Source organism: Solanum tuberosum, unplaced genomic scaffold (genome assembly GCF_000226075.1).
Source record: "Solanum tuberosum cultivar DM 1-3 516 R44 unplaced genomic scaffold, SolTub_3.0 scf00430, whole genome shotgun sequence".
Classification (NCBI taxonomy): Eukaryota; Viridiplantae; Streptophyta; class Magnoliopsida; order Solanales; family Solanaceae; genus Solanum; species Solanum tuberosum.
The window spans coordinates 190,349-200,960 of record NW_006239366.1 but is presented as its reverse complement, the minus strand read 5'-3'; the positions used below and the strand labels follow the sequence as shown (position 1 = coordinate 200,960).

The window sequence follows — 10,612 nt, the reverse complement described above, 5'->3', positions numbered from 1 at the left end:
ATTACAATCTATCCCTTAAAAGTTTATAATTACAGAAATCCCTCAAACGGATACAATAATATAAGCGCTGATACATTAATCTGTTGCGCGAGATACACTAATCTGATGCGCGAAAATGAGGGATTTTAGAAATTTGTAAAACTTATAGGGGATAATGATAATAAGTAAACTAAAATGTGAGATTTCTGTAATTTTTTCATATTATAATACCTGCATAAATCTTGCAGACTATACTGTATTTGGTTAACCTTTGGATACTTGCATAAAATATAACATTATCCATGAGACTATTTGATTGTCATTTTTGTTACCCTCATAAATAAAATTTGCATAAGTTACGCAAAAAAATTGTGTATTTTTTATGTGGAGCAAAAGACATGAACAAATAAGGAATACGGAGATTAAAATTATAAAATGACCAAAATAATCCTCTTCTATTAAACAAAAAATACATGTAGGCAATACATATATTTTAATTATCAACTTACAAAATACAAATATGTTCTTTTAAATGACAAATCAAGCTGTATTTGCCTCTTAAAATAAATAAGAATTAGTAAATGTTACAAAACATGGTTACAAAGGAATACCATCCACCTTCTTTTTTTTTTTTTGCACGGTTCATCTATTCCACTGAATATCTGCTACCTCCTCGCTTCCACACAAGCATATGTACCGAGTAACTCTGTCTATTAAACGTTGACATGATGCTTTTCTTTGCAGCCATTGTCTGGATAATAGGGTGAGGAAAGATTAAAAAAAGTATCAATATCAGCCAAAAAATCCAAGGACAAAAGTAAAGTTGATCCACAATATATCTAGAGAAGAGATACAAAATTATGAAATGATCGGTTCAGCAAAGTTACTTAAGAACAACTCAAAGGTACTGAAAGAACTCCAACTATTGCTTGCTAATTAACAGCTTCATATATATTAAATAGTTAGAAAGTTGCGATAAACACAGATAAAAACTGAGGTGTTACTACTTACTACTACTTCCTAGTTAATTCCGAGATGAGGTGGTTGTACCATTTACCAAAATTCAGCCACCATTGCTGAATGAATTTTAAGAAAAACATGACACAGACATAAAATATACATACCATAATCAAAGAACAAAGTATCTAGCAACAATGCGAAAGGGCAGAAAGGTCTTGCAGAGGCATATTGTGCTTAGAACTGTAAGTGAGGGATAGTACGAACTCTAGGATATAAAGTTCAAGTAGATAACATTGGTATATTTTGCTAAAACTGGTTCGTAATTGACATATCATATTTTAGAAGCAAGATAAGGTTGATCAATAACGTACAGTCGAGTATCACAAAAAACAACTATGCTGTGTTGAGCAGGAAATCAAGCTATATAAGGGCTTAAATTTGCCAAAAAGCATACATGAGATGATCAGGTATTACAAATTTGCTGGCTTGGCCCCAATACTATCAAAACCAAATTCAAATTTATCAATATGAAATTTTAGAAATCAAGACAAAAGAGAGAGCTGGGAGAGAAGCTCAAGCTTTGAGTTCCAGAATAGTGATTCCCTAAACAAAATTTTAGAAGGCATAAAATGACTCCACCCATGTTTTAAAAAAGATCAAAGATCAACCAAATTGCAGAACCAATTCCAATTTGATCCATGTCAGCAAAAAGATAAGGTGTAAAAATATATAGTAGCAAAAACTTACCAGGAAAATATCTGGCCCTTCTCTTCAACCAAACCTGAATATATTGCAGTTCCGCGGGAATCAAAACTGTAACCAAGATATGCCCACGAAGATTTTATAGAAGCTTTGAAGAAACCCTTTCAGCCATCAATTGAAGAAATAAAAGTGGATTTCACCATCAAGTTACAAACATCAACAATCAGGTCAGATATTGCCAACACAAGGAGGAGGATCCCCTAGATAATCTCACCAGCATTCCTTCTTGTTAAAGTCCAGCGTCCATACAAGGAAACCAAATGGAAAGGTAAACTATAAATTAGAATCAGAATTTTTAAGCTGGACTATAGAATTAGTTCAGGCAATTTTAGGATCAAATTCTAGTTTTTGTGCAGTTTTCAGGACAACCAAACTGAAGATTTGGAATTGAAAACTCCTATTCTATTCTGGTTCCTCAATTATCAGAGCAAGAATTAAAACCACAATATTTCAGGTCTCAAATCTTCAAATTCAAGAAATTCTTGACTACCAGGATTAACTTCGGAATATTTACTAGTAGTTCCCTATATGCTACCTAAGTAATTCCTAGTGCCCCCTCCCCAAAGTCCAAGTCATCACTACTTGATTCGTAGGTATCCTCAAATTCAAATTCAAATTAACTTGAAGACTGGTTGTCATCAGAACAACTATCATCAATTTCTGACAACTCAAGATCCGACAAATTAGATTCGCTTGCTGAATAGTTCTCCTCTCCTATCTCAGCATTTCGTTTTCCTCTTGTGCTTCTTGAATCATCAAGGATGGAGTAAGCACTCCGATTACTTGGGTCACCATATAGGGCGACATGTCTGTAGTAGAGTTCAAGTTCCTTCTCAGCAATGGCAATGAAACGTCTCACAGACTCTAGCGACTGCTCATATTTGGATTTTTCCAATGCCTGAAGAAAGAGAATTGACCAGTAATTCTTACCATGGTTGAAACAAAATAGATAAAACAAAGATATAGGTAAATAGGACAGAGTCAAATAATATTAAAAGTAAAATCCTTATGCCATAAGTATAGTGAACTGATTCCCAAAGGAGCAGTAAACATGGGAGGAACAGAGTGTGGAACTAATAAATGTCTGTGAGCAAACAGGGATGGCATAAATGGTAAGTTAAGTATCCAAAGGCCTATTTGCAAAACAAGATCGCTATGCTTTTCAGGATATAAAGTAACAGATAATCCGAGTAAAATAAAAGTCATTTTTTGGTGTACATCCCTGAGGAAAAAAAATGATGATCAAAGCTCATAAGTCGCAACATTTAGTTTCAATTTCAAACTAAACAATAATCAATGAATTAAACATTCTGCAACCAAATCTCACAGTTCCAACCATCACCAAACAATTGCAAAAACCAACTCGGTCTTTTCGTGGAAATTTATGACAAATGAAGCAACAAAGAATGTTGATGGAAAACGATGAAATTGCAAACTGTAATGGGGTATCTATGGTGCAATGAAGGGCGTGGTTCTTTTGTGATGTACAGTGAATAATACAAGTCACAAAAGGGTAAGAGAGTGGCTGTTGAGGTGGATTTCAGATGATCTACCCTGATATATTAACCCAGCTGCATCTATGAGCCAGGTCAACAACAAGCTGTTTAACATGGATTCAGCTCCAGGTATGTATAGGATATACATATATGTTACGGGTACGTGAAGCCTTTGATGATTTTTAGAAAAATTTTAAATCATCCACACAAGTACCCACACCTATTGCATACCTGTTTGGCATAGGAAGATCGAGAAAATGAAGGATCCACGCATCAATCGAAAGAGAATGACAGTGAAAGCTGGTGGGAATGACTAGAGGTTCATGGTAGAAGGACTATGCACACTAAGACTTGAAAAAGTGAACTCGCGCATAAATGCATGATGAGAAGCAATTACTTTAATAAAGAAATTTAGCTCTAACAACCTTACCTTCTTCTTTGACAGTGTATCAATAGGAGACATAATTTCGGGTTGCACATAATCCCTTCCTCTGTAAAAAACTATTGTATCATCTGCAATTATCTGAATTGGGATGCCGCCACTCAGTCTTGCAATTTCATCGGCATATTCTTGGACTTCACCAGGTTTGCATATGACTTTGACTGTTTCATGCCTTTTCCAATGTAAATGCATATTAAGAATAACACCTCCAAAGACTCCCCTTCTGCCAATTGGCACATAATTAGACCTTTTTTGCCCCATCTTTTTGATATAGAATCGTTCTTCACCAGTGAGAAAGTGTGGCTTAACCTCAGGACCTTGAACTTTGGAAACCTCATATCGCTTTAGTCTCTCAATTAACAGGGCTTCTTTGACTTTTGCCTGACCCAAGACAAAACATGTCAGCTTTTGTTAAAATACAAAACTACATTGTTTTCGTATAGAAGTCAAATGGAAATGGAAATAAAACAAATCTTGGCTTCAATAAACACAAATATAAGGTGACCACACCAAATTCTTCACATACCTAAACCAGGAAAAAGGTAAGATAGATATAAAACCTTAACTACGAAATGTCTTCCATGCTTCAGTGAGGTAGCAACCACGCAAACAGGCACACTTGCTGTAACTTGGTTTTCAGTAGATGACACAAAAGTCAAAAGTAATTAAAAGGTAAAGAGGTTCCTTTCTTTCTCCAGTTTCAAGAAAATAACTGTACTCAATAAGTATTTCCACGCTGAAATCAGAAAGAAAATAGATCTTTGCAATTACTACTAAAAATCACAGCCAAGAAGATGAGCGAAAAAGTCAAATCCAGGTTCAATAATGCTTCTACAACCTCGCTCTAATATATGAGTATCAAATGAGAAGAATTAATATAAAAGATTACTCAAGAAGTTTAACAATACCAACAAAGAACACATGTATAGATCTATTTGTCATTTTCCTCCAGCTTCCTATATCTTCCTTCCAACTTCCCCTTCTAATTTATTTTCTTGTCAACCAAATTGAAGAAAATAGGTTGAAGCTCATTCCCAAGATTCTTATAAATCCCCTACCCAAGTTCTTCAATTCAGTTCATTCTTTATGCTATTGCAGATTATTAAGCTAATATAAAGATAACTATCATACTGGTCCAAAAATGGAATGGGATGGATGTCGAGAAGTCATACAGTCAAGACCAAATAGTTCGGGATTGAGCCATAGTTGTAGTGGTAATAGCTAAACACACAAGAACTACATCTCAATTCCAAACAAGTTGGGTAGGTGATATAAATCCTCAGCAGCAGCAGCAGCAGGAGTACTAATGGCAAAAATCAATCATTGGCTCCTAAGTAAAAAGGGAAAATCATTAGCTCACATTTTCTATCTTCTGCTTAATTCTTTCTTCAGCAGTGTCAAACTTCTGCTTCTTCTTCTTCCCCTTAAGACCAAGCCTTCTTGGATCCCTCTTATTTGCAGCATTTCTCTTCTTCTTCTCTCTCTTCCTTTGCAGCTTCAGCCTCTTCTTTGTCTTCCATTTCTCTTTCTTTGGTGCTTCCACTTCATGTGTCTCAAACTTGGGTTTCCCATCTTTTGTTATAACAAAATTCACACTTCCATGGCTAAAGTTCCTCAAGTCCCAACATGGGTTTTGTCGGATTAAGCTATTCTGAGGCACAAACCTTGACAAGTGCAAAAAGCTTTCTGGGTTTCCAAGAATTGGCCTGAATATAGAGACAATAGTGGGAGATAATCAAACCTAAATCAGACATACTCCAGATAATCAAAATTAACTAGAATAACAAGTGAAGAAATTTTTAAAAAGACAAGCTTTACCTGTAAGAGGTAGAGGAAGAGGATAGAGGCCTGTGAAGTGAAAGTAACGGTAGTCTTCGGAAACCTCGAAATAGAGGAATAGCCATACAATGTCGTTGTTTGCCTTCAACGGGGCTGGCGAGCTACTTCATGGCAACAGGGACAGTGAAGACCCTCGAAATTAGGCTATTTATCACTGGATACAAAATAAAAGGGAAATTCACCATGTAGACTAGAGCTGGCAAATGAGCGGGTCGAATTGAATATGGACAAGTTAGACAAAAACGGATGAATTATCCAACTTACTATATTTTATGGACAAATAATGGGTTGATTTATGAATAATATGGGTATCCATCTTATCCAGCACCAGTTTCAGCAGACTTTATCCAATTCCAGCATATAGAAAAAAAAAAACTACTAATCCGTTGAAGAGAAATAAGTATAACCTAAGGGAAATATAGTTAAAAAGAGGTTCAAACAGGCTAAATTTAGCATCTGCAGTTCTTGAGAAAATGAAAAAAAAAAAAACAGATTTCTTATGCTCGAGGGTAGGTTCAAAATAGTACCTATGCACTGAACAATTTTGGTGCTTTAAGTTTGCCAAAAGTTAACACTTTTCGTCTCCGTAAAATGTTTAACAATCTATGTTCGTTAGATTTAACGCAAATTATGGGGAAAAGGTCATTCCACTAAATTTTGGTAAGTTTAAGTAGGAAAGTTCAAAGAACCATCATGAGGTACATTCACCCATAAACCATGGAGCACTCCAAGCTTCTTCTGAAGGTTTAGAAGTTGAGTTCTTATTGGATAACAATATTGGAGGAATGTTAATGGTTACTCCAAATGTTTGTAAGGTACTTTTGCAGAAATCAAGTTGCTGATTAAGGAAGTAATATTGGAGTTATGAAGACATAGAGTGATGGAACGAGTGTTTTAGATTATTAATTTTTTACTTCTAATTAAGAATAACTTTTTCTATTTTGAAGTGAAATTCATGAAAATTCATATATTTTCTTTTGTTCCGGTTCTTGTCTGCTTCTGCTGTTGTGATATGTAAAATTCTGACTACACAAAGATAGTCATAACACATCTATGAAACTCGCATGTGTTACTCTAGAGCTGTATTTGCCGATCTTATTACATCTAATGCTCCACAACTTTATTAATTAACTACAATGACAAATTAGAATTGAAGTCCGAAAGTAAATCATTTTTATACTAAGAAATACATAGATTTCACTTACAAAGAGTAGAGTGGAAGAACAGTAAAAAATTATTTGTACTCTGTTCACACAAAACGTGTATAGATACATGTCATGTGTTTACACATAAACTTCTATCAATTAACCATGTTAAATATTTATTCTCATCTCATCAAATTCACTTAACCATGACTAATTAATTTAATTTGGTACAAACATAGAGTTTAGTATTTACCATGGAAAAATCTGGAGGTAAACAGTGTTAAAAGTGCATGTGAGATTTTTCCTTAACTAGTAGACTTTTGATTACTCTGCTTATCTTTGGGTCATATATAACGTTGTGACAAATTAGGAGATCAACGATGAAGTCACACATCGTATTGGTGAGGAGCGGATGAAATGGAGACTCACCTATGGATACTTGTCTGATAAAAAAGTACCACAAAAACTTAAAGGTAAATTCTGCAGAGTAGATGTTAGACCACTTTGTTGTATAGGGCGGAATGTTGACCAGTCAAGAACTCTCTTATGCAGAAGATGCAAGTTGCTAAAATGAGGATGTTGAAATAGTTGTGCGGGGCCTACTAGGAGAGATAAGATTAAGAATGAGGATATTTGGAACAAGGTGGGAGTGGCCTCCGTGGTGGACAAGATGAGGGAAGCGAGACTTAAATGGTTTGGGCATGTGATGAAGAGATGCGCAGATGTCCAAGCGAAAGGTGTGAGAGGTTGGTTATGGTGGTATGAGGAGAGATGGAGACATAGAGTAGGCTGGAAAAACATTGGGGAGAGGTGATTAGAACGGACATGACGCAACTTCAACTTATTGAGAATATAACCTTAGATAGGAGGGAATGGAGGTCGCGGAAAATGTTAGTAGGTAGTTGAGGATTGTCTCACTTTTTAGCGGAATTAGGCTTGGAGAGAGTCTGGAGCACCGTGACTGTCATAGTATTAACCTTTATCATGTAGTTTCTTGTTTTTGATATTTGTTGCCAATTGTGTTTTGGTTACCACATTATTTTGTTGTTGTTACTATTCTTTTTTTCTAAATGCTTTGTATTGTTTTCCATATTAGTTGTCATGTTTTCTTCACTGCCATATTTCTTTTTTGATTTACTAACACTTGAGCCAAGGGTCTTTTGAAAAATCAATCTACCTTCATGAGATGAGGGTAAGGTCTGCGTATACTCTACCTCCCATACCCACTTGAGGGATTACATTGGGTATGTTGTTGTTGTAACCAATTAGAAAAAGAAAAAAATAACATTTCCATGTTCGGTTAGTACCCGTAGGAACCAAGCCTACTGTATCAGAGTTGTCAAGTGAGTTAAAAAGAAATCCACTTTGTTCCTTCTAAGTTTTTCTTCTATAGAATTCTTAACTAAAAATAACTTTAGTCCAAATTTCGAAGTTCCTAATAGAAATATTAAGACTCATAGTTCCCCTATACATTTTTGAACAGGGTGTACTTAAAAGTCCAAACTGGATTACTTTATTAAAATGGAAAATGAGAGACCAACTTGATTAAACTGACAGGCAGGATGCGGAGTGTGAGAATTTCAGTGTGACAAATCATCGAGCACCTCATGTGCACAACATATTTAACGCAGTGTGTACAAAGAATAGAGGTCAGGTACCTTCCCAAATTTCGGGATTTATAGTTCGGTACAGAAGTTAATCATTGAGAAGCCTAACATGAGGAAGCATATCAAAAGAGGAGCTCAACATTTTCACCGATTCACACACCCTATTTTCGAATTACCATGGACCAAGGGAAACATAGATGGGGAGCATCTAGATGCAGGGAAAGAGATTATATATGAAGAAGGAGGGAAGAGAGAGAGAGAGAAAACTCACCGGAGTTATGGTGGTGATGGAGTCGCAGGCGCGATGGTGGTGTAAAATGAGAAAATGATCAAAATGGTCCTCCATGTATAGGAGTTAATTTATTTTGGTCCTTCATATATATTACCTTATTCAAATAATCCTTAATGTATATAAAAAGTGTATCATTTTAGTCTTTAGCACTAGAAACTAACAGAAAAGTTTAAAAACTGTTAAAATTCACTGTGGGTCCCACATTTGGTGGACCCTTTCTTCCTCCCTTTTTCTTCTTCCCCATCGTCTTTCTTCCGCCATTTTTTCTCAAATTTGCAATTGATTTATTCTTCTATTCACTGTAAAAAATCCTCTAAAACAAACAAAGTTTTCTTCAAAATTCAAAAAATGGTTTGTAATTTTTTATTTTTTACCTTTGTCCGTTCAATTCTTATTTTTTCTCAAATTTGCATTGGATACATTGGATTCATACAAACAGGGCATTCAAGTAGCTCATGAACAACACTATTAGATCCCGCTCCATTCTTCCCACCAATAACAGCTGCAACTTTTCTAAAGGGGGAGTTTTTGAATTCAGCACTTTTTGGTGCAATACCATAGTCAGCATATGCACTGCGGGAATCACCAATATCCTGGTAATCACTGCCTCCGGGAGCCATGGTATATATATAAACTACTATATGTTGACAACAATATATATCCTCCTCAAATCTGATCTTCTAGCTCTCTTGATGGCCCTGATCCTGCCACCAAAGTAAGCACAGACATAAATTGGAAAGATATTCATTTTCTGTATAAAAAGGCAGAGAAATCAATTGCAAATTTGAGAAAAAATAAGAACTGAACGGACAAAGGTAGAAAATAAAAATATATAAACCATTTTTTGAATTTTGAAGAAAACTTTGTTTGTTTTAGAGGATTTTTTGCAGTGAATAGAAGAATAAATTAGTTGCAAATTTGAGAAAAAATGGCGGAAGAAAGAAGATTGGGGGAAAGAAGAAAAAAGGGGGAGGAAGAAAAGGGGTTCCCACCAAATGTGGGGACCCACAGTGAATTTTAACAGTTTTAAAACTTTTTTCAACTTTTCTGTTAGTTTCTAGGGCTAAAGACTAAAATGATACACTTTTTATATACATTAAGGACTATTTGGATAAGGTGATATATATAAAGGACCAAAATAAATTAACCCCTATACATGGAGGACCATTTTGATCATTTTCTCTGTTTAAAATGGTGTTGTTTTAAGTTGGCGAGTGGTTTCATTTTTATGCAAATTGGATTTGGTGTAATTGACGTTGTTGGCTTGGTTAGTTATCTAATTGAGTGTAATTGGTCAAGTAATTACATTCTTCAATTATTACGGCTATGAATTGCTGGTAATAAGTTGATTACTTTTTAATTTATTTATTTTTCATTTTAATTGGTTTTCTATTTCTATTATTCTAAAATTTTCTAAGTTTTTTTTTTAAAGGTATATTATTTATATTGTTTCTTTCTCATTCTTAACCTTTAATTCACGTAATTCTATAAAAAAATTCGTATTATCTATTTTTTATGTCATGTTTATTTATTTCATTAACATAATTTTGTTAGTATTCTAATTTTTAAATTAAAGTAGAATTCATTGTTGAGTAAGATTATAAACTTGCATTTTTTTGTTCTTTTAAATCATACTTATGTATGTTAATTATACTAAGGTCCTATTATCTCCGAACTGGTTTTTTTTTTTTTTGTAATTTTGTATATCTTTTTGGCTTACATGACATCCAAATGTCTCCCACGCTCCTCAACTATGTGGAGTCACGGAATATGCCACGTAAGTCAAAAAGTGTATAAAATTATAAAAAAAAATGAATTCGGAGTAATAAGATCTTAATTTAATTAAAGTGTATCTCTGAAATTTCGATCATAGACCACTCATATTTCTTTCTGTAAAACCATTAAAATAGAATCTGTAGTTATCTCTTCATAATTATCAGGTTAGCCAAAAAAATTGGTCATATTTGACATTGTAGACTTATAAAGTTATGATTTAAAGGAAGAACTGTTCAAGAATTCTTTAATATATTTCTTAATCTATCTTTATATTCTGCTCCGGTCACTAATTAGTTAATCCTGATGAATATATT

The 10,612-nt window shown here is 34.4% G+C and overlaps 1 protein-coding gene across 3 annotated transcripts; it reads right to left on the bottom strand.

Annotated features, from left to right (window-relative positions):
- Nucleotides 1-1,686: 1,686 nt before the first annotated feature.
- On the bottom strand, nucleotides 1,687-8,569 carry LOC102582601 (uncharacterized CRM domain-containing protein At3g25440, chloroplastic-like). 3 transcript variants are annotated; one of them, XM_015303495.1, is made up of 5 exons: nucleotides 8,502-8,569; nucleotides 5,458-5,632; nucleotides 5,000-5,345; nucleotides 3,628-4,020; nucleotides 1,687-2,599 (listed from the first exon to the last, which is right to left on the bottom strand). In XM_015303495.1, exons 2-5 carry the CDS (start codon nucleotides 5,541-5,543, stop codon nucleotides 2,318-2,320), a joined length of 1,107 nt encoding a protein of 368 aa, XP_015158981.1. In that variant the 5' UTR covers nucleotides 5,544-5,632; nucleotides 8,502-8,569; the 3' UTR covers nucleotides 1,687-2,317. The 3 variants fall into 3 exon arrangements, with proteins under 3 accessions (XP_015158981.1, XP_015158982.1, XP_015158983.1); XM_015303496.1 differs by having other exon boundaries at nucleotides 5,458-5,674; nucleotides 8,502-8,549; XM_015303497.1 differs by lacking the exon at nucleotides 8,502-8,569 and adding an exon at nucleotides 6,006-6,157.
- Between the last annotated feature and the right edge of the window lie 2,043 nt (nucleotides 8,570-10,612).